The sequence below is a fragment of the Protomyctophum bolini genome (assembly GCF_963924005.1).
Source record: "Protomyctophum bolini genome assembly, chromosome: 6".
Classification (NCBI taxonomy): Eukaryota; Metazoa; Chordata; class Actinopteri; order Myctophiformes; family Myctophidae; genus Protomyctophum; species Protomyctophum bolini.
In genome coordinates this window covers 29,998,432-30,023,658 of record NC_137867.1, presented here as the reverse complement: position 1 = coordinate 30,023,658, position 25,227 = coordinate 29,998,432, and the positions used below count along the sequence as shown (strand labels likewise).

Here is a 25,227-nt window from a genome sequence, read left to right as displayed (position 1 = left end):
CCTATTGCATACCACAATGGGGGTCTTTGAAATTGAAAGGTTTGAGTGCCACCAATCTGAGAACCCATCGTCCAAAAATAAAGGAAAAACGGCACCCTCTTCTGTCTCGAGAGATTAGAGAGCCACTGCTGTTAATCTACAGTTGCTTTTTGGTTTACTTGAGGTGAAATATAGACGTCAGTAAGCAAAACCAGGAGGTAACATTCATTGATGGGACGTGAATGTAAGCTACATCTTCCACAGGTTGCTCTTTTAATAGCAGTCCTGTGCAACAGTAAGAGAAGTCCAATCCATTACAAACTGATGTCTCTGGATTATATGGAAGTTTATTTCAGTTTATAACAGTCATAGAAATTATATCACCTAAATTGTGACATTTCATTAGGGATTCTATTTCATGAATGAATGATTGATTGACAGACACAAATGAAATGTATTGTGCACCTTCCATTCAACAAATCTATGCTTTACACCAAGCACAACCAACAATTGTTTTATGGAAATAAATGTGTACTGCTGCTTAATAGAACCTTAATGAGCTTGTGGAGGGGGAAAGTTGTCTGTGTGTGTGTGTGTGTGTGTGTGTGTGTGTGTGTGTGTGTGTGTGTGTGTGTGTGTGTGTGTGTGTGTGTGTGTGTGTGTGTGTGTGTGTGTGTGTGTGTGTGTGTGTGTGTGTGTGTGTGTGTGTGTGTGTGTGTGTGTGTGTGTGTGTGTGTGTGTGGTTATTTTGTATTTGGGGATATTTGGGGGAGTTAGGAAAAGATTAAGATTAGTGATTTAGATGGCCTGTGGTTTCCGAGGCTAGGGTTAGAGCTAACAATATGTTGTCCGTGTGTGCAATGTGTGCACACATTCGCTTTTGTGTTAAAAATGTATCTGTCATTATTCCAGGCAGAGGGAGACTCTTTATTAATTCATAAACTCTGTCAGGCTCTCCCCTGGACATCTGCATTGTCTCCAGTTTTAGTCATTAACACAGCTTCAGTATATCTCCCTTTTTTATTCTTCTATCTAGAGATTCTAGAGGGACTGCACACACACAAGAATAGTCGCTACCCTGGTGTGTGTGTGTGTGTGTGTGTGTGTGTGTGTGTGTGTGTGTGTGTGTGTGTGCGTGCGTGCGTGTGCACTGTGCAATGCATGTACACATGTGACTATGATTAATGGTGTCTTCTGTGTCTTGTGCACATAGTATGTTCACTACTCCTACACCAGAGCTCACAACACCACACGCCAAAGCCGTTTCTCAACATCCCATTATCTCCCCTCGTCAGCTTGTTCGAATCCATACCTCCATACATGTAGGCTGGGATTTACCTCCAGGTCTTCCATGGAGCCCTGTTGGAAGCGTTACCGTTTGTGGGCATGTATTCAGGATCGGAGCTGTTTGTGCCTCTAAAACGTTGTACATTCTGCCATACCACATCTCTCTTGCAGTGGCTCTCAACAGAGTCTTGCAGTGTCTTTTCAAGGTCCACCATTCATTTGATTTTGGGCATGTAAGGCATGGTAGGTGAACATAGCTTGCAAGCTTGTACATTGGCTAGTAGACATCAGCCCAGTTAGTAATCAACTTTCTTTCCCTAATTTTTGTTATACCTCTGGCCAGGGGGCCAGGGGGAGGCAGTATAGAGACTAGGATACTGCATGTTTTTTGTGAGGGTACATACCCTAGGGGACACGGGGAGTACATGCAAATTCCACACAGAAAGGCCCTTTTGCCAACCCCACCCAGGGTATGGGCACTGATGACACGGAGGAGAGAACACACCCCCAATGCCCACAGCGCCCCCAGCGGGAATCGAACCCAGGACCTTCTAGCTGTGAAGCGACATCGCTTCCAACTGCGCCACCGTGCCCCGTTAGTAATCCATTCTACCAGAGTCATAGCTCCATTTCTGGTGATGAAGAATTGAAGATCCAGACAACTGATTTTCTTTTATATCAAGGCCCCATTTCATTCTAGCCCGGAAAAATAGTAGTCAGGGTCACTCCAGGACCACAAGGGTGATTGTTAAATAACAATCATTGAACCCATTTCCAGGTTAGTGTTTGTATGTATGGTTGTAAATGATAAGCGCCTGTATTTAGGAAGTGCCTTCCGGCCCTCATAAAGGAGTAATTATCTTTACAGTGCATATGGCCTAGGCTATTTACCCTCCATTGAGAGATAATGAAGTCCTTCTACCCTTCCCGCTTTGGCTTTTATGGAGAAACGGGGAATTCATAAAGTAGGGAGGGACAGCATGAGCATGAGTTCGCAATACTGGTTACTGTACTGTGACAGTATATAAGCCTTTGGTATTAGTGTGCTGTAGTCTAGTTTATTTCAAACAGTATACCATATTTATTCCCTGCACGACATGTGCACGTATAGGTTATACGCTCACACACGTGGTCAATGGATGACATGATTAGCAGACGCTATATGTTTTTTTCCCCCCACGGCGTTGGCACGGCATACTACTAGCTGTGTGTGTGTGTGTGTGTGTGCACACACTCATGTATACAGTAAGTACAGTACACACATGCACCACTCACACAAATGGGACGTGCACACATTCACACTGATGTATGGGGCTTTGGGAATGAATGCAGTCTAATCCCTCCTTCTAGTAGATATGCCCTCTGGGGGCTCGCTAGATCCGTCTCCGACAATACAGTCGTATACTCGTGATCTGCCAGTGCACATGCTGCACATACAGATTCAGACACGATATAGGAAGAGATTCATATCAGAGTTTCGGAGAAAGAGACAGATTTAGAGACTATAAATCCTTACAGACTGGAAGTGCCGAATCAACCCCTCTGAGGGCCCTGGAGCTACACCAAATCAAAAGGCCCCATACATGGGATTTGTGTGCACAATCATGAGCGACACCTTTTGCGTGCGACCAGTGAATGAACGTGTGTGCCAGAACTGTCGCTGCTGCTCCCATAGAGTTATGAGGCTGCGCCCCGACGCTGGATCTGCTATGACTATGAATTCAGCTTTGACGGAAGCAATGACCTATTTGTCTCTCGCACAGGGCCCTGCAAAGTCTGCAAGAAACTAAATATTTGTCTTGGGACAAAATGTCTGGTACATCACACATAATTACCTTAAAGATTTGAATTAAATTACACCTTGGATGTTCATCCGAGAGTCTTATCCGAGAGTGCCATAGTCTTCAGTGCAGGATAAAGTTGCGTCCTGTGGACGCAGTGGTTGTTGGTTTAATCATGCATCCATTATCAATAATATGCGTTTTGGGACGCAAAACGCACCCTATTTTCATCTCTGTGTAATTAAGAATGCGCTTAGGCACTGGTTTGGGTTGTGAATTGCCACTTAAATCCTTAATGTCAGAATATACAGAATAATGGCAGAAGAATAAGATTCTATTGATAATAGTAGGTTGTCGTGGAGATGTGATTGACTGTGTTCCAGTACCCCAGTGGTCTGAGGAACGTCTCTGTGATCTGTGATCTTATAGCTACTTTCGCTACACTATGGTATGTGTTCTTATATCGCTGTTATCTGTAGTTCGATCTGTATGCCGGGTTCAGGGTTCAGTATGTATAAATAACGATGTAACGTCATGCTATGATGTCACGCTGGCGTTACAGGATAAGAAGGTGATCTCATGCTAGATGTTGTATTCTCTGTAACACAAGGGGATTATATCTTTTGAAATAGTGTTCCTTTACCAGTGAGTCAGGTACTAAAATTGAGCCATGGACTGTAGGAAATATGTCTACATTACCAAGAAATGGTAATTAACCACTTGACCCACAGCATCCCTATTCTGGGGAGAATATTTGCCACGCGGAACATTTGCAGGCTCTCAAAATACATTTTTGAAACACAAAGATTTATGTACAGTATATAATTTGTGCACAGTGATCAGCATGTCTATACAGGTATATGCTACCTTAGATCGCACACCATACCTATAACTTTCATTAGCCCTCAAAAAATAATATGGTTATAGTGGTATAATAATATCAGTACTCAATAGGTGCTTGGAACACAGACAAGCTAGTGCTATATAATTATTCTAATACATGATACATGATAAATGATGAGGATTTAATCATATAAATGATATCTACTTTAATGCACTGTGTAACAGATGCTCCCTCTCCCTTATCCAGTATGTTGTTGGCCCAGTATCTCAGTTACGTACTATGATCAGTTATAATAACAAACAGGGATTTATTAGTATTAAATTAGTTTTGACTGTGTATTTGCCCTTAAATAGGGGTCTTGTGGGGCTTAAATTGAATCACAGCTGATCCTTCTCTCCTATGTCTATCATATGCAATATCCCGCTCAGCGTTCCCTCTGCCAATCTCAATAAAAATAATATATACCGTAGCAGGGTTCAGTGGACTGCCATCTCTCATTTAGGGAAGAAAAGATTATAGACCCGGAGCTGTCAAACGAGTGCATATGTTTTTTGGCATATTTCAGCTAGTGTACCTTTGAAATCTATTTATATTTGAAATCTATTTATAGACTAGGTGCCATAATGACAGAGTAATCTCTCAAACTATGGAACTATGGAATGTATTCCTGTGGTCTCTCTTTCTGTTCTCTGCTACTGTCTTTATCTCTATTATATTTCTGCCTCTCCTTAATTTTTCGTTCTGCTTTTTCTCTCCACTCATTCGTTCCATTTCTGTCAGTTTTTCTGTCCTATTCGCCGCCTTAAATCTCTCTTTCTCTCAAGCTCGTTCTCTCTCTTGATGTGTTTTCTCCCTCTCGCCATCTGCCTCCCTGTGTGTGTGTCTCTCTCCTTGTCTTTCCGTATCTCTCTCTTTCTCCACCTGTGCTTTAGCTGCCTCTGTTTCCCTCCAGGTATTTTACTGTGAGAGTGTGAAATCATTTTTCAAGATGGTGCCCTTCACTGATCCTTTCTCAGTTTGAATGAGCTCTTTGATCAGCTGAAAGAAGGTTTTGTCTTTGGTCTCAACAGAACAACACGGCCCTCACTGTGTTGTGGTGCTGCGTGCAAACATCCACAAAAAACTAGTGTAGCGACATGGAAAGGCGTGGGAAAGTCATTATTCTCATCAGTCATACATGAGGATATTTTGCTACGGCAAGATTCTCCACCTTTTAGTTCATATTTATTCTCGTTTAACTTTTAGCCTATGGTAGTGCCTCCTCCGATACACATGGAGTTGCCAGTACCAGTCCGTCTTTTCACAGGGAGATTTTTTTTGTTTTTACACACTATTTTGTCTAAATAACTGAATGTCAGTCTCCAGATGTTCTTCAGAATATGTATGACACTGATTTATTATGACACTAGTATGGCACATTAGGAGCCCACTAGGACAGTGGTTCTCAGATTTTTCTTTATGGGTGCTAGCCCCTCCTATGCCCAGCTTTGTGTGTAGCGATGATTTGATTGGCCCCATAGTGATGATTTGATTGGCTGAGCACCCCATAGCGATGATTTGATTGGCTGAGCAATGTACGTATTGTATTGAGGATAAAAAGTGAAGACAGAAAATTGAGGACGCCACAAGTGATTAGCCGGATTGGATTTTTAGAATAAAAATCACACCTGTGTGAAGATGCGTCCAGAGCCTTTGACCCTATTAATCATGAGTGGGATCCCCAGTTATCTGGTTAGAATATTGGTGTATTGGTATGCACATAAGAAAATGAGGGTGAAGTGGGGAAATATAACCTCTACTCCCTTCCATGTATCTAACTCTGTCCATCAGGGAGGAATACAATCCCCAATTTTATTTTATTTATATATGAACAATCTTTGTGTTTAAAATAAATGCTTCTGGTACGGGATGTAAGGTGGGTGATCTGACCGTCAATCACCTTATGTACGCAGATGATTTGGTCATCTTCAGCCCATACAGTGCTGGTCTCCAACAGCTCCTGAGAATATGTACGCAGTACGGTGCTGATTTTGATATTATATATAAATATTATTATTTTGTTCACTTAATTTATATTGATGAAAAGACAGACAACAAAACAAAAAAAAGACAATACGAAAAAAAAAAGAACAAAAGGAGGAAGACAAAAACAAAGACAAGGCTGCATTTATGCATATTACAAGATACATTAATTGAAATCCTCTTGCATTATCGCTAGGCTGAGAGAAAAGATCCCACTTTTCCCACTTTTTCTAGAACTTATCCTCTTGTAGACTTGTAGTCTAAGTATGAATGTTAGTTTTCCATAACATACAGTTCCTCAGTAATGTCCATCCAATGTTCTTTCGTTGGTGGGTCCTGTTGGTACCAGCGTCGTGTGATCGCTTTCTTACTTGTTGCTAAGAGGATCTTGATTAAATATTTATCATGTATTAGAAACTCTTCAGGGATATTTCCCAGCAATAAAAAGGAACAAGTCTGAGGTATCTTAAAACACAGAATGGTCTCCAAGGTGGAGTGGATATTATATATAATTCTAAAAAGAGTAAGAAATATCTTTATCAGAGCCAGAGAAGACCTTCCCAGACTTCTATCTTGCTGGTTCTCAGTGTGAGTAATGAGTATGTGTACCTGTTATTTCAGATGACCTCTCTGATGACAGTGACATTTTTAGACGACGTAGAAAGCTGTATTCTGTGTCGCAAGTTCAGCATGTTCTGTACCAAAAACTTCTCCCTGTGAAAAAAGGGACTGGTACTGGCAACTCCATGTGTAACGGAGGAGGCACTACCATAGGCTAAGAGTTAAACGAGAATAAATATGTGTGGTGAATCTTGCCGTAGCAAAATATCCTCATAACCCTGAGGGGTCCATTTGGTTCCAGGGGCCTATGCTGTGGTGGGAGAGTTTCTTGTGACTCAATGGGTTCACTTTCACCATGTCAATAATAGTTTGTATCACACGTTTTTGGATTAAGATATTCACCTTGCTTAATAGTAAACCCCTGTCAGCCCCTTAGTTAAAATTAGACTAGATTATGTATACAATTTCCATTTAACTGAGTGTTGCTCTTTGCATAAACAACTAACAGTATAGGGGCTATCTTAATTTAATGCGGTTCCCTGTTGTTCCTCTCTCATATAGTTATAAATCACAACTCTGTGTGTGTTTGAGTAAGAGATGGAGTGAAAGTGCATGTGCCTCACTCACTTTGTTTGCTCATATTCGGGTCTAGTCTTGGTCTAGTCTATCTGTAGGCGTCCACACCACAACGTTGTCTTTCTGTGTGTCCCCTCTACAGCGGACGAGGACGAAGACAAGGACGATGACTTCCGGGCACCACTTTACAAGAACGTGGATATCAAAGGCATCCAGGTCCGGATGAAGTGGTGCGCCACCTGTCACTTCTACAGGCCACCTCGATGCTCACACTGCAGTGTCTGTGACAACTGTGTGGAGGTGAGAATAGGACATTCACACTGTGCCCTATCTGGGAACCCATCGGTGGAAAAAAAGCAAAAACAGCACCCTGTGCTGTGTGTTTCCTTTGCATTTGGGGGCGGGCCCAAAAAGAGATTCTATATAAAGAGAGGACACTCCCATTAAGTCCTATAGTAACAACCAGCGCCCAGTGCCTCCGCCATATTGGAGTGATGACGCAACTTCCGGTTGCTTTAAAAAACATTAAAAAGTCATGCTGTACAAACAAAAACGTATTTTCATCCTATTCGACTCTCAAATATTGATTTACTAATTTATTCATGTTTGGTTAGTTTTTTACATGTATGGGTGGGTGACGTGACATGGTGTCCCTGGCTGTCCTCAGTGTCACTCATGTATAAATAAAACATATATTTGTCAAAAACCTTCTGAATATTGTGCAGGACATTATGCTCCATGTGAACATACTCAAGATTAAAACATTTCATTCCTCATTTCTTCAGAATTTTCAACCAAACACAGCAAAAATCATATGGTGCGACTGTCCCGGCCTTGTTTCTCAAAGTAGGAACTTAAATAAAACTAAGGAAAAAAATGCTAAAATTATTTTAAAAATTCCATAAATATAATATAGATGTCTATTTGTGAGCCTAATCTTTTCAAAGTCCAAGCATAATGTTTTCAGTCATTTCTGATCAAAAAGATTTTGTCCCCCAAACCAAAATCATATTGTGTGACACCATTTTGGGACATTTCAACAGGCAATTGTTTGGACACCCATTGGGATAGAGAGGTACTTCTTCAGTAAGGCTGTTCAGCACTTGCATTACAATAGCATGACAGGTGTCTGTGGTGAATTATCATTTTAACCTTTTCATGAAATACGATCTTGTTGGAACGCTGACCAATGCGACTCTTCCAAGTGTCTGTGGGTGTGACACCTTTTTCATTAAAAAAGCTAAAGGTATTAGATTTTTTGGTCATAATTACATGTAAATCTATGTTGCTTTGTTATAGCTAGCATGTTGTTAGCATGCTAACGTGTAGCTAGTAGCCTCAATGTTATGTTAAGTGCAGAAAACGTAATATGGTGTGACACTTTATCATAATGGTGTGACTGTTTTCCTGTCACGCCATATGAGTTTTTTGTCACACCATATGGTACAAACTGTATTTTCCTACAGATATAACAATAAATAACAAAGTCCCATGCTTCTTTTGTCCATTTAAACATTTGTTTTAAACATTTTCACCTAAAATCTGCAACTATCCACAATAAATTGTGTTTAATTTCGTTTTATTCAGTCATTGCCATGTTATTCAGTGTTAAAGCAAATTTCCTGTTGCTGTTTTTCCTGAGTAATTGTTAAATCAATCTGTAAAGTTCAGTACTCACTAATAAGTAGGTTAAAACACAGTTTGCTTTGAAAAATGAAGATATGATCATACGGTGTGACACTAAATAATTTGGTGTGACGTTCCAAATAGTGAAAAAAATCATACCTTTATTAATGATGAAACCATTAATGTTCATGGATTACATAGCAAATAGTCTAAGGAAGAGTCACAAATATTTGTGTAATTTTAGAGAAAGTTTTGTCACAATAAATACAAAATATATTGAAAGACCGATAACATGGGCCTCACATTGAGTGTTGATTACGGAAATAATATACAGATTTAATACATTTTCACAAAACTATAGTGGATTACAGGTTAGTTATGATAAAGGACTTTGATAAAGTGAGCAACTTAAGAAAGGTGTACTCCATTTTCATTTTATAAACAATTATTGTCATGTCACACCATATGACGATTTTAGGCACAAGTACAACAAAATGCTGAATAAACTCTGATTCCAATAAAATATCTAAAAACAAAATATGTTTCCATAAAGATGAGAGTGAGTAGAACAAAAGTAAATCATTTATATTCCTGTTATTTAAAGGTTTTAAAAAAACACTTTTTTTGGGGTGTCACGTCACTGACCCACATGTATGTATGTACCGGTATGTATGTATGTATGTATGTATGTATGTATGTATGTATGTATGTATGTATGTATTTACGTACTGTATATACAAGATTTAAAAAATTGGTTAGGGTTAGTTAGGCCCTGGCCAACAGGTTGAGAACGATATAATAATGTCTTTGATAGAGAAATCACAATCTTATGTTAAAGATACAAAATGGGGTCCCGGTGTAAAGCCACTCTAAATTACTACTAAATACACATAGTAATAATTCACAGCTGCATTTTATACTGAGGCACACAAATAATTACACATTATTATTATTACGGACTATTTCAAACTAAAACTCACGTTAACACGGAGGGTGCGTTCGGAAATAGCACACTGAGTGCACTGTGCAATGCAAACTAATAGGCGAGTGTGCTCTGGTGCGGTATTTCCAAACGCGCCCTTAGTATGCATCCCTTGTCTATAAGGCATGCATTATAAACATACTTTATAATCTGCTTACTATATCATTATAGTAAGTTCCGATCACGTTTTGTTGCTCCCGATCCGATACCGAAAATGACGTGATCGGCCCTGTTTTCCAATCACGTGATCGGATCGAGTCAACCCTAGTTATGATAACTCATAAATAGCCTACTCATAATGCTTTAGAACAATAATCATAACACATTATATATTTTTTTTAATATATTCTTTATCCCACGATTTTGTAACCCATTTTTCACCCCTGTGTCAATCATCTAATGTGATCCTAGGCTCTACACACCCCCACCAACCTACTGTAGTCCCCATATATGGGGGACAAGGGGAGAGCAACGGACTTGAACTCATGCTGTCCAAGTTGCTCCCTGGTTTCAAGTTCCCTGGTTGTTCGTAGCGCGTGGTAGGAACACGTTATTCCAACCAGTTCCTTTCCCCTCCATCAGGCGCCCCGGCTGGCCAGGGGGAGGCAGTTTAGTGACCAGGATTACTGCATGTTTTTTGTGAGGGTACCTACCCTAGGGGACACGGGGAGAACATGCAAACTCCACACAGAAAGGCCCTTTCGCCAACCCCGCCTTCGGGTATGGGCACTGATGACGCGGAGGAGGAAACACGCCGCCAGCACCCACAGCGTCCCGAGCGGGAATCGAACCCAGGACCTTCTAGCTGTGAGGCGACAGCACTACCAACTGTGCCACCGTGCCCCCCATAACACATTATAAAGCATTATAAAACAATTGACTTTGTTCGGTTTGGCTTACCCCAAATAATCATTTGATAATGATTTTGGAAAGCAGATGAGATAATGGTGTTTACCATTTCAATAACCAGTGTATTACCTTACAGGATTGGTATTTCAACTGTAAACACTCGCAAAGGGATAGTGTTTTAACACTGCGCTAAGGGGAGTAGTGACTAATTGGTCCTCTGGAGACGGCCATACACCCAATGGCCATATACAAAATACCAGACGCCATGTGGATTTCACTTACAGATACAGTCTTTAAGACATTATTATTTATCATCACATCACACGTGATCCTTGTTATTGTTACCATGACCACTGATGGTATCTAATTAACACTGCACCAGGTGATTTCATTAATTAACACATCTTAAACCACGGCGGTGGAAACTAATTAATGGGTGTACTGTTTGGCTGGAATGGAAACAAGTGCATACAGTATGTGCCGTGGTCCTCTGTGACACATGACTGCACACCCCTGAGACTCGATATTAGTTTCCCCTATTTGGTTTGAAGCTGTTCTTTCCAGCTGGGCTGCTGTCCTTGAAGCTGCCTAAGAGCTTTCATGTACAGTACACAACATCTCAGTATATGAAAGGGGTCATACACTAGTATGGCTTTGAACTAACCATCAGATAGTGTAGCGGTACTCCGATCTATAGTAAGTTACGTAGAGGTGCAATAATGTCTGCTTATGGTAGGTAGTAGATACGGTAAAAAGTAGGCATGTAACGATATATCGATATATATCGATATTAATCCCGACGATATTAATCGATTTATTGAAATAAAATAAATGATTTTCTTAGGGGGGCTAGTGAATTATGGTGTGTGATGTGAAATGTGAGCTTTAGTCATATTCCATCATATCCAAGTGCTTTTGGAGAGAAATGGGAGTCAAATTTTTGTTTGCCAATATGTATACATAGATGTAACAGCAGAAAATATACATGTCTCAACAAAAAATAGAAAAGACTAATATTTCAGCCATTATAATTCTACACCCCATCGCTGAACCTCATTATGCACTGTCTCCCTCTTCTTCTGTCCTTTTCTACCGCTGTCTTTCTGTCTTCTTCCAAATGGCCGTCCCTGTCTTCTTATGTTTCCCCGTCCAGCTGGCTCTCCAAGTCTCCTTCCCTCCCTCCTCTTCCATTCTGCATCGTCCCTACCACCTCTTTGGCCTCCATCCCACCCTATTAACCTCCTTGTCTGCTTTCCTCCCTCCATTTTTGTTAGTTTAAGTTAACCCATTTTGACCTGAGGACCGTATTTTATTAATTTTTATATTTTTTTTTATCCCACAATTTTGTAACTCATTTTTCACCCCTGTGTCAATCATCTAATGTGATCCTGGGCTCTACACACCCTCCTCCAACATAGTCCCCATATATGGGGGACAAGGGGAGAGCAACGGACTTGAACTCATGCTTCCTTCATGCCTGAGTGACCAAGTTGCTCCTTTACACCTGACAGGGGGGAGTTTTCCCTGGTTGGACGTAGCGCGTGGAAGGAACACGTTATTCCAACCAGTACCTTTCCCCTCCATCAGGCGCCCCGGCTGGCGAGGGGGAGGCAGTTTAGTGACCAGGATTACTGCATGTTTTTGTGAGGGTACCTACCCTAGGGGACACGGGGAGAACATGCAAACTCCACACAGAAAGGCCCTTTCACCAACCCCGCCTTCGGGTATGGGCACTGATGACGCGGAGGAGGAAACACGCCGCCAGCACCCACAGCGTCCCGAGCGGGAATCGAACCCAGGACCTTCTAGCTGTGAGGCGACAGCACTACCAACTGTGCCACCGTGCCCCTGGACCTTATAGCTTTTAACCATTTTTTAAAAACATATAAAATAGCAGATCTACAATATAGCACTGAATGGCGCGCTACAAGTGTCTAGATCTGTTATTTTGGGGAAAGTCGTGAAAACGAGTGCAAATCTTTGAATATATATTATTTTACAGCGAACGTTTTTAACTCAAATCTTTGCTTCTGGGGGGTCCCTGAAACAACATATTTTCAGATGGGGGTCGACCGTTGACGGCCATTTACAATATAATGTTTGGGGTCATTGACATGAAATAGCTTGAGAACCACTGACATAGAAAACTGTTGTGATTTTCAAAGACATTTTGTAGAATCTGGTCCTCAGGTCTTAATGGGTTGAGTATAATGATCTGTCCATCTGTCTCCGTGCAGGACTTCGACCACCACTGTCCCTGGGTGAACAACTGCATCGGCAGGAGGAACTACCGCTACTTCTTCCTCTTCCTGCTGTCCCTGAGCATCCACATGGTGGGTGTGTTCTCCTTTGGCCTCCTCTTCGTCCTCCACCACCGGGAGCGGCTGGCCGCCTTGCACACCACCGTCACGTATCCTTCCAGACACTGTTGATTTCGTTGACTGACGACAACTAAATAAAAACTAAGCCACGATGACTAAAACTATGACTAAAATATACTGAGAATTTTGTCAACAAATAAAATCTAGACCAAAATGTTAGGGAGGGACTAGTGGAGGCTATTTTAAGCATGCAACCAAGTGTAAAATCAGGCATTACAACGCCATCAAGGCATGGACAAAATACATTTTAGTCGACAGAATCAACTGTAGATTTAGTGGAGTAAAATGTTATGATATAAAAAAAAATTAATTGTATTGCTGTATTGTTGTATTGTTCTTTCTGCTTTGGCAATGTAAACGTATGTTTTCTCATGCCAATAAAGCCCTTTGAATTGAATTGAATTGAATTGATATTAAGTCGACTTGACTAAATGCTAAACTAAACTAAACACTAAAACACATCAGATGACTAAAATATGACTAAAATAAATGATATTTTATTCAAAATGTGCGGTTAACAATACTTCCACCACCTGCAGATCTATAGCTAATGCTTGTGATTCCTTCTGTTTAAATTGTGTTTCTTGATTCATTTAGGTTGAAGTTAGTCTCTCGAGACAGACTGTGACTAAGGAAAAGATGGCGCTGTTTTTCCTTTGTTTTGCCATGCAATGGGTACCCAGATTGGGTTGAAGTAAACAAGTCGAACTAGACACTTTGCTAGAGGTGGTTGTGTCAGCGTCATATTAATATTAATCAAACTTGATACAATTTTAAGCGTTAACGTGACCTATCACCCAGTAAAGGTGCCTGCTGAGTCTGACTGTATGATATTGGCCGCGTCTACAGCTGTTGCTAACACTCAAAATCACTTAACACCAGGAGGGCAGTGGCAGTCAAGGTTATGTCCTCAAGTACACTTTAACATGTGCAACAATGCATGTCAATAATTTATGGAGGCAAAATAGCAGGAAAGGGGGAGCAATTAAATATTTTACTGACACCATTAGATTTTTTTTTAATTGGGCCAAATGAGTGCATTCCTGAGCCCTGTCTCTGCCAAACATATATGCTAATGAGAAACCATGTAGAATATTACCAAAGTCTGAATAGCAGAGTGCTTCAGCTCTATACAACATGGATATTAACTGCCCCTTGGGCATGTTTTATTTCTTTGCCTAGTCAGACATGTTCATGTATAATGTCCGGGTACCTCAGTCGGTAGAGCTCTCGCCTTTGGACCACAACTTCATGGGTTCGATCACCGCCAACTCAGCGAATGAGTAGCACGGCTTGGTGCAGCAAGTCTTGCGGGAAGTACTGGGAGCTGATGGTAGGTGTGGCGCTTCACCTCAGCAATCCATCTCCCAGGTGTCTAGCGCATTTTAACGGGGATAGACTTCTGTGTGTTACCGGCTGATACCGACAATAAGCCACCCCCGACCTACTCCCGACCTACTTCATGCTTGATTGAGAAGTGTTTGGTAAATGAACCAGGTTGTCTCTGTGATGGGGAGTAAACCAAAGATGTACAATACATTAGTTTTCCTTAACCCTGCATGTGTCCAGTCTGGTTGTGATGTGTATAGCAGGGCTGTTTATTATCCCAGTCATGGGCCTGACAGGCTTTCATATGGTGCTGGTGACCAGAGGTCGCACCACAAACGAACAGGTGAGACGTTTGGAAGCTTGGAGGACAGCTGTTAAATCCTGTACTTCTTCAGACGAAGTGCACTGGTTATATTAAGCGACACGCATGGATGCACACAAATGCGGTTGTCTCTACGCACGCACGCGCACACACACACACACACACACACACACACACACCACCTTCAACCATACACTATGTTCTGTGTGTGTGTGTATGCGATGTCCTTGCGTATATTTTCCCTACAATGCTAAAGGAGTGTCTTTATTTCTCAGGTGACAGGCAAGTTCCGTGGAGGAGTGAATCCCTTCACCAGGGGTTGCTGTGGCAATGTGGAGTATGTCTTATGTAGTCCGCTGGCTCCAAGGTAAGACATCTCAATGTGGAGTATGTCTTATGTAGTCCGCTGGCTCCAAGGTAAGACATCTCAATGTGGAGTATGTCTTATGTAGTCCGCTGGCTCCAAGGTAAGACATCTCAATGTGGAGTATGTCTTATGTACTCCCCTGGCTCCAAGGTAAGACATCTCAATGTGGAGTAAGTCTTATGTAGTCCCCTGGCTCCAAGGTAAGACATCTCAATGTGGAGTATGTCTTATGTAGTCCCCTGGCTCCAAGGTAAGACATCTCAATGTGGAGTATGTCTTATGTAGTCCCCTGGCTCCAAGGTAAGACATCTCAATGTGGAGTATGTCTTATGTAGTCCCCTGGCTCCAAGGTAAGACATCTCTTTGGAAAGGACGATGTCATTTTTCTATTTCAATATTTGTAATATGTCAGGTTTTTGCGGAATCCAACTCCAATTGACCATAATTCGAGACCATAATTTTCGAGTTCAAGTTCATTCAACTTCATGTCTGAAGTGGGTGCATATATAACAGTGACGCTACTACAGGGGGGTTGTCCACATTTTTGTGTGAAAATGTTTCATCTGCAACACCATTTTATACAATATGTATAGTGGAAGCCCCTGCTTCATCTCTCCCTCAGCTAGGGGGTTCTTGGGCTGAAAAACATTTAAGAACCCTGCTGTATATATAGGGTCTTGAAACACAAAGTATAAAGTTGGATTCCCAAGTAAAAACAAACGTAAAGAAATGTACATTGAAGGAAATGAACTCCTCCTGTGCAGGTACACACTGGACCCCAAGAAGAAACCCTTAGTGAAAATCCAGCCTCCTTTTATCAGACCTGACCTCTCTGACAGACAGATCACCATCAAAGTCAGTGACAATGGGATCCATGGCACCATCGTTCGCTCTAAGGTGAGTAGCTCACATGTGGAGGTTTTTACTGTAAGAACACTGTTTCCCAAATTGGGGTGTGGGCCTGTGGGGACCCCAAGGGTCAGTGAGGGAATTAGGGCCATTGACGGAATCGGTTAATAATAGCATCGCTTTAACCTATTTTAACTTGGGCTAATTGAAAAATAGCTGATCTACAAGCTCACAATCTGCGCTGTGAGCTAGTTGCTACTAGAGAGTCAATAAAATATAAATTTTGAGGAATTAAAATAAAGACCAATGAGGTTTATTGCAAAAAAAGCCCAGTTATCATTACATGGATGTAATTTACTATATCTATCCACTCCTGTACACTATTTTTAAAAGCAGAGAATATATCCACTTTTCTCAACATCTATGGGGAAAATGCCCACCCCAGTAGTGCCACATACCATATGTCTTTACTGCAGCTAATACTGGTTTGAATCCAACCAAAGGCAATTTACTGCATACCCCCACCCCCTATCCCACCTTTCCTGTTTCTCTAATTACTGTGTAGCCATCTGGAATAAAGCAATAAATAAATGAATAAATATTGGAAAATTGGGAGGGAAGATCAGTGTTCAATATGCTTTTTAGTGGTCTTTTGAAACTCTGCCCCGGAATGTTTTTTTCACGAGACACTCCCAACATACAGTATTTGCCAGTGATTGGCTTTTCAAAATCCACGCTGTCTCTGGTATTTGGCGTCCCCTCCAGCAAAATGTGTTTTAGCTTGAAGAACAGTCCCCGTTTCATCTATTCTCTGCCTCGTCCAATCTTATCATTTGCTCTTCCACTTGAGCCCTATTTTCTTTTCTTTGCATGACGGTGTTGCACAGCAAAAATAACCAGTCTACAAGCGCACAACAATGTGTCACAACGTTTGAAGGTTATTTAATAAGATTTAAAAATGATGCCTATAATGATGCCCAAACTAGGGACTCAGGGGTGGTCAAGTTCTTGTTTAATGTCTCTTCTGACCTCCTGATATCTTAGAGAAAACTAGGGCTGTGTGTGTGTGTGTGTGTGTGTGTGTGTGTGTGTGTGTGTGTGTGTGTGTGTGTGTGTGTGTGTGTGTGTGTGTGTGTGTGTGTGTGTGTGTGTGTGTGTGTGTGTGTGTGTGTGTGTGTGTGTGTGTGTGTGTGTGTGTGTGTGTGTGTGTGTGTGTGTGTGTGTGTGTGTGTGTGTGTGTGTGTGTGTGTGTGTGTGTGTGTGTGTGTGTGTGTGTGTGTGTGTATTGCATATATGACTGACAGGTGATTACAGCTGAGGCTGGTGTGGGGAGTATGACCTCTGTGCCCTGCATGGACTAACACAATGCCTAATTTGTAACCTCCCCACTGCAACCTCTTCCCATGTCTCTTCCTCTTGCAGTCAAAGAGCAGTTTGGAAGGCCTGGACGATAAAGACACCCAGCCACCGCTGCCTCCCAAGGCTGACAGGTATAACCAGCTGAAAAGCCAGCTGACATCCAGTGAAGGTAAGGAGCAGAAACGGGAATAAGCTAACTAGCCCTCTGCCATGGTGTGTGCAGCCTTCACAGTCCTCCATCTAACTAGCCCTCTGCCATGGTGTGTGCAGCCTTCACAGTCCTCCATCTAACTAGCCCTCTGCCACCGTGCGTGCAGCCTTCACAGTCCTCCATCTAACTAGCCCTCTGCCATGGTGCGTGCAGCCTTCACAGTCCTCCATCCTTCACAGTCCTCCGTCCCCCACTCATTCACTGTCACTGTCACCCCCCCCCCCCCCTTGTACACATGCACGCACACACAGACACACCGTACAAACAGATAAACAGTCTACATACCAACTCCCTATTCTCTTTCTCTCTCTCTAACCCACTACTCCCCTACCTCTTTCACGTAACAGGTCTGCACCAAACCGTCTGTCTGTCTCCAAATTCTCTTCTCCATCACTGTGTGTGCCAGTATGCGTGACGGAGCGTTAAATCTGTTGGATTTCCATCCTCCTGTCAGGGGCGATTTCTATGGGGAGGTCTATGGCCATCAACGATGGCCATAGACCTCAACAATGTGGGCTCTGTACATCGAATCAGCAACAGAGGAAATTAATTCCAATTGTCATGAATTAATGACTATTGCACTCCGATGTGGACCGATGTGGAGGAGAGTGACAGGAGAGGTATATGAACTAGGAATGGGTGTTAAATGCAGAATGAATGACTGGGCTATTGGATATCCCAGGGTGTCCTTTGGTTGCTAGTGTGTTGAGTTTGACCACTAGTTCTCAGTTGTGTTTTCTTAGGACCCAAATCATACTTATTATAATTATTTCTCCATGAAATGTGTCAATATTTTACGAGACAGTTTTGGGTCAACTGGGCCTGGACGGTTAGCTCAACTGCCTGGGCACCTGGGCTGCCAAGCCAGCCGGACGGCGTGCCGCGGGTTCGACTCGCGAGCCCGACGGCCTTTGTCACTCACGGCCTTTGTGTCACTCCCCATCTCTCTCCCCCTTTCCTGTCTAATTACTGTACCCTATCAATAACGGCAAAAAAACTGCAAAATATATCTTTAAGAAGAAAAGACCCACTGGTTGATAACGGCTGCAATCACACTGTCATTCGGTAGTGTGAAATGTGGATTGTGGATAGCATGTCCTATAGAAGTATAGAACCTATGATAGACCGGTCCATCCATAGTCTACTGTCATGGTGCATTATGTCAGGGAGGGAACGCAGTCTTTTCTTCTATGAAATACTACTGCTCTCTGGTGGCAGTGTACAGTACTGCAGTTGTTGAAATGCTAGTTGGGATACTTCACTGCTCAACAAACACTCTTTGCATTTCGTAATACTCTCTCCATATTAGCCACTATGAAACTTTGATTCGGGATTCGTTTATTGCCTTATTAAAACACTATGCACATCAAGTACCTAACATTGCAACGATTCATCATGGTGTCATACATCATCTGGGCTGTGTACAGCCATTTTTCCTAAACATTTTTGTGAGCTGGCCTTGGGTAAAAAATGTTTGAGCAGTGTGTTTTGTTCTCTGTCCCAGGATGAGTCTAATCTGCTGCTTGCCTTAGAATTAAATAGTCTACTGGAAATTTCACTTGCCCAATTGTGCTGACCTCATCACTTGTCATGACAGCAAGTGTTTTTTGTGCAAAACTAATGCTTGGATTGGATTCAGAATCATGAAAACACTCTAGTTTAACACATCACATGATACTTAAAGAATGGTGAAATTTAGATTTATTTTTTGTTTTATACAGGATGTTAATGGTATGGTCACTTATTATGCTAATTACTCAAATTGCTCAACATGCACCTTTTAGCAACCAAGCTTAATCTCATCTGCTAAGCCTATAGATGAGATTTGAATCATAAAAGTTTATACTAACCAACATTTCTGGGTCTAACATGGGACCTATAGTGGCTTTGTACTACACCGTCTTCTCTGGAGTCCTGCCTCAGGGCAGACCAGAGGTAGAAAGATGTCATCGCTAGGGACACATGCTTCAGTAGGCAGGAACTGGGGGTGGCAATGAAGGACCGGGAAGTCTGGCGTAGCATTGTGGAATCCATGATCTCGACCACGGTCGAAAAATGATGATGATGACTACACAGTCCTATGATTCTTCCCACTTACTGGTCATTTAGCAAGAACAAAAACAAAAAACCTAGAATACCTGTACCAATACCTGAAAACAGCATTTCAAATACAACCATTGATATTATCTAGACCTGGAATTGTTACTAATTTCATCCTGTGACTGATCATTAATTTGCCTCTCTTTCGCTTCCTCTGTCCCTTCCTTCCTTTGTCCCTCTTTTCTTTGTGTGTTCTAGAAAGTTCTCTATCAGGTAAAACCCACCCGTCCACCCCGGCAATGTACAAGTTCAGACCATCGTTCGGTACCATGCCCAAAGTCCATTACCACGTAACTGGAGAGAAGGTATGCACAGTAGAAGAGCATCATATCCATCCCCCTCCCACCCCAGTCAGGACTGCAGAGTTTTCCGTCTTAAATGTCTGTAAATCAGTGTAATAATATGTAATAATACGTTTACTCAGCTATGTCAGCTTGTCACATCACAGAATAATGGATTAACCAACCAGCCAAATTTGAATGATAAAATAAATTGCAGTGTTATCCAGCTTGAATCAAAACTAGTGGAAACATGCAGTCTTCTTTCTCTACTTGCTCTAATGTGCATTGTTCTGTACAACACACAGCCATTTGAACGAAACATGTGTGTACAATGTCCTGTTGTGTTGATTTCCTCTCAGATCGTGATGCCAGATGAGCGGGAGACATCAGCCATTTTGGAAGAGGGCGTCCGTGGTCACGACTATCGCTCAGAACCGAATCTGGACCTTCCTGACTACAGCAACGTTCCACTCCACCGCACCTTCCAGTCCTCGCCTTTCCAGCTTGACTCTTACCCGATCAACTCCCGCTCACTCAGCCTGAAGCAGAGCCACTGCCGGCTAGAGAAGGGTCACCTGTCAGCCTTACAGCCTGAGACAGTCACATCCACCCCCTACAAGAGTGTGTTTGCCCCCAACACACTTTCCAACCGTAACGGTAGCCTGTCCTATGACAGTCTACTGAACCCCATCATCTCTCCAGCCACTGCCGCCGAGTGTATGGCCCACCCCAGCATGCCCTCCATGGGCTTCCACTCACCCTATCTTCCCACCAAAATGTGCCACAGACGGGGGCCCGAACTGCAGAGGCAGCAGCAGGTGCCTCCGACCTATAGCCCAGTAATGTCAGCCAGGGCGATGGGCAGGCAGTCACCCCACCATAGGGACAGGGACCCTTCCCCAGTGCGCTACGACAACCTCTCCCAGACCATCATGGCTTCTATCCAGGAGAGGAAGGAGATGGAGGAGAGGGAGAAGATGCAGATGTTGCATGGCCGTTCACATGGTTACACCGGCCAGGACTCAGGTGTAGTGTTTGACAGCCCTGGGAGCTACGGCCTACCCCCCGGTGTCTGTTATGCCGACGGGCCCCGCGTTGGAGGTCCTCCCTTCTCCAGGGGCCCCACACCTCCAGCTTATGGAGGATCGAGGGACAATCTGATGGGGGCTGGGCTGGTAGGGTATGGCCAACGAACCCCTGTGCTGCGCCATGCGGGCTCCGCTCTGGGCCGAGCCCCCAGGACTTCCTCAAGCTCACTGCACACAGAGCACAGTAGCTCGAACAGCAGCCAGGGCAGGGCCATTCAGGGCCATGAGCCCTCCTACCGCTCCCCAGGCCACCAGCCTCACCACTCCCCCGCCATACCCCGATCCCCATCCTACACCCACCAGAAACTCTCCTACATCCTCGACAGGACAGACGCGCCCCGCCCGGGGGGTCCCAGGTATGAATTGTAACATACCCCTCTATCGGACTGCATGATAAGTATTGGGAAGAAGAGCGACTTGGGGGCATGCAATTCCAGCTCGAAACTCTGTTCCTGGTGGAGTGGAGCCGGGGATTTGTGGGCAACTAGTCTACTTTGGTTTAGTCCACATGTGGCATAGCCGTGTCCACAGTATACTGTAACCTACTTATGTGTACAGTATTTGTCAGACCATCATAACCATTCATTGTTAAGTTCTGTCTGGTATGATTTGTGAACTACTTTGTGTATTATAATTGAATTTAAACGTTTGCCTTCATAGAAAAATATTAAAACATTTGTACTGTTTGCTAAATCTGCTGTCAGAAAAATAAAGTTGCTTGACTACACTATTATTTTCCCTTGCATGCTTTTTCAACACACTCATCCAATGCACACCTCCAGACTTCATTAACAAATCACAGGCTATTGGCATGTTTGTCTCATTTCATGAGTCCCGAGAATGTAGCTCTTCTGTTCTTAACTTACAGCTGAATATGCATGTGACACTAAACAACCCACTAATACTATCTATAGTTTGACAAAATAGATCCTGTGCATGCAATATTATCTACAGTACACTTCTGGCTCTTTGTATTAATTCATTTTGTCTTTTCTTTCCCATTCAGAGAGACCATTAAAGTTAATGGGCAAATGGACTGTCACCCCAGTGCCCATGGCACCCCACTCAGCCCTGGTCGCCACAGTAATGTCAAGAAGGTCACTGGGGTAGGAGGCACCACCTACGAAATATCTGTGTGAGCAAGGAGGGGGTTTGGGCAGGAAACGGACACAGCAAAACCATCTTCAATGGCAAAAACAACCACAACCTCTACTGCAAAGAGAGACGTGATTCTCCTCTGTTATGTTTTTGTAAAGACTAGACATCTGCTAATCTGGGGGTGCACGGCACTTCCTGCTTCTGAGTTATTCCATTCAGTCGGACCTCTCTGCTTCTTGTGGGTCTGTCTAGCCAGTAGCCTGTGTGTATGTTTGTATTGCAGGGGATGGGATATCAATCGGAAGTGCTGAAGGTTGTATTTGTGTGTGGTGTGAGTGCTATTGTTTATACATTTGTGTGTCTTGTCATTTTTCTTCATGTTGGACCATCCGACAGCGCATAAATGTTATTCCTATAGCCTCTGGTTTCAGTCATCAAACCATCAGTTATTATCCCAAGTGTTTATCTGTCTATCTCACGTGTACACACACACACACACACACACACACACACACACACACACACACACACACACACACACACAGTAACACACACACACAAGTACAAGTAACAGTGTCTTCGCCATATTTGGCGGCTACCGATAGTAGAAGAGATTGCACAGAATTGTGCAGGCCGTTTAGCTGTTTTCTCGGCATCCCAAGTTGTTCGAAGCCTCTTACAGCCAACCATATACATGTCCTAGGCTGCCAAAGATAAACACAAGTAGATTGCACCTATAGCCTAGCTCTGTGATGGTCTGGAGGAGTGACTGGTATTTAATTACTTTGGTCATAAAGGCTTCTTCTAAGCTAGAATCAAAGGTGCAGGACACTTCAAGAATGGAAACTGATCTGTTCCTTTCAATGACAACAAGATCTGGTTTATTAGCAGAGAGATGTGGAAACATTTCAGGATTTTCAGTTGAAACATGGAAGGTTTGACAGAAGAATGTTTGTACATTCTCAGACAGTGTAAAACTATTCATGAAAGGTTAAGTTTGGTGGGGAGGATCTGTAAAAGGTCATAATGTCCTCATTGAGAGCAGTGTTCCTTAGAAATGAATGTGAAACAGAGTGATCAGCATGGGGATGGGAACAGAGTGGTCAGCATGGGGAAGACAAGCAAGTTTCCCGTGGAGTTTAAATCCAGTCCAGTGTGGTTGTTGCCGATGTTGGAACATATTGTTGCTGTCCGGAGGAAACCTCATTTTGAGGTTTTTCCCATAAATCAGCGCTATTGAACATCCTTTACGTGTTTAGAAAATATTGGACCAATGGAAAGTAGTAAAAAACACATTGGACAAAACCTCTTAACTCCATTGGACCATCAAACTGTCTGCTAAAACAGCTAACTCCACCACCTCTCTCCTTCTCATGCAAGTAATTGACAATATCTAATGTCACAACACCAACTTTGATGAAGCAGTATTGCATCGTTTAAAATTGGTTTTATTCATTTGCTTAAAAATGTATATTTTGGAGTTATGAGGTTTCCTCCGGACAGCAGAGATATCCAACCGGGTCCGCCGGTTGGATCTCTCTCTCACACACTCTCTCACTCTCTCTCACACACACACACACACACACACACACACACACACACACACACACACACACACACACACACACAAACAACATAACAAGAGACTACAGAATGATGAATGCATTGATCTCCATCAGTGTTGTACGATATCCACAGACGATGTTCTTTCCACATGTCCAAGTGAGTTGACCTTGAGAAGTCGAGGTTCTTCACATGATATTGTATATTTCCAGGTGCATCAGAGACGGTCACCACCAGACTGAACATGCAACAGCAGAATGAAAAGAAGAAATACTAGTTGTTGCTGTAGTGTACATTAAAGGAAACTCCAGGATGTCACTCCCTTGTGGTTCAGTTCACAATTGACTGAGAAATGCTTGGGGAATTTAACATACGAGTATTCTAATAAAACAGGGCTACACTTTTAACAAAACTATGAGTACAGACATTATTTAGTAAGTTTACATTATTTTACTCACATGAACCTTATTAGAAGTTGTAGTTTACAGTATAACTAATCAAAAGGACTACTGGTTCATATGACAAGAATGTACTGTGAGAGACACCAGAGTACATAGTGGTTGTCACATGTTATGAGTGAGATGCCTGCAGAATGAAGGCGCCATTGATACATTATCACCTCTTCCTCTATGAAAAGATCTAAGAAAATGTTTAAATACAAGTTAATAGGGGGATGAAATTACGGTATAAAATGTTTAACGGCAAACATTAAGGAGGAAAAAGTGATAACTTGACATTGTTTACTAACATGATGGCATGTGCATCAGGGCTGTTGGAAACCACTAGACTCAAGGATTTTCAGTCAAGGAGTGTGCTTTTCTAAGAATATTTGTCGTCCCATTGTCTCCCTACAGAAGTTGCAGTGTAATTGAGTTTAATTTAGGTCAGTTCAGTGTTACCCAGACAAGTGCTGAGAAGTTATACTCTGAATATGTTATATATTCTGATTAAATATTATCTGAATACCTCATTAAAATGTCTGTCTCCTGAAACACAGAACTGATCCAGCGTTACATACCAAAATATATACACTGTTATGAGATGTGTTGACTTTATGTTCATATCAGAAATGAAAGGATATAGAAAAATAAGTCACTGTCTGTTGTATAATGAAGTAAAACTGCCCATTTGTTCTTTTGTATGTTTTCCTTTTTTATACCCAAACCATGTTTGATACATCTTTTTTTTATATAGATACTCAAGCTTGGAATGGATGTTTTTTTTTTTTTTTTTTTTTTTTCAGTTTGCTTTTGTTAATTTATATCTTTAATGAATAAATGAGTTTAATGGGTCATAGATAAATGCAATCATTTAAAGCTTGTATATTCTCGTGTATAAATGAATAAATGTATGTATTGTTAAGAATATTGGAAGCAGTATTGGGGTAAAAAAAAAAAAAGCTAAACTTATGCTGCCTTGATATTTCAGTGCCAAAAAGTGGCTTCTGAAAATCAATCTCTTTCACATAATCCCGGTCTCCTGGCAGAGAGGGACTCTGGAGTGGCCCTTGCTGGGGTCATAATAGGCATTGTGACACCATCACAATGTCATCTAGCATCTCTATTCTGGGGGAGATGTTATCCAATCTACAAGTTCAATTGCAATGTATTGTGAACTCGTAGATTAGCTATTTTCGCAAATGATATTTGGTGTAATGGAAAAAAGGAGGAGATTAAGTAGAGCCCATTGGGTACCCTAACAAAGTATCTTTATTCTTTATATGGGTTAGTGGTTATCATTGAAGTACCTTTATTCTTTATATGGGTTGGTGG

The 25,227-nt window shown here is 42.2% G+C and overlaps 1 protein-coding gene across 1 annotated transcript in view; it reads left to right on the top strand.

Moving 5' to 3' along the window:
* The window catches only part of zdhhc8b (zDHHC palmitoyltransferase 8b), an 88,443-nt gene extending 63,719 nt beyond the window's left edge, over positions 1–24,724 (top strand). The window contains exons 3-11 of the mRNA XM_080766469.1: positions 7,193–7,350; positions 12,745–12,917; positions 14,458–14,560; positions 14,815–14,906; positions 15,671–15,803; positions 17,178–17,283; positions 19,624–19,730; positions 20,066–21,150; positions 21,801–24,724. Of these exons, the coding sequence (XP_080622595.1) occupies positions 7,193–7,350; positions 12,745–12,917; positions 14,458–14,560; positions 14,815–14,906; positions 15,671–15,803; positions 17,178–17,283; positions 19,624–19,730; positions 20,066–21,150; positions 21,801–21,933 (2,090 nt within the window). The 3' untranslated portion in view covers positions 21,934–24,724. The remainder of the gene's footprint in view (positions 1–7,192; positions 7,351–12,744; positions 12,918–14,457; positions 14,561–14,814; positions 14,907–15,670; positions 15,804–17,177; positions 17,284–19,623; positions 19,731–20,065; positions 21,151–21,800) is intronic.
* Positions 24,725–25,227: the final 503 nt, after the last annotated feature.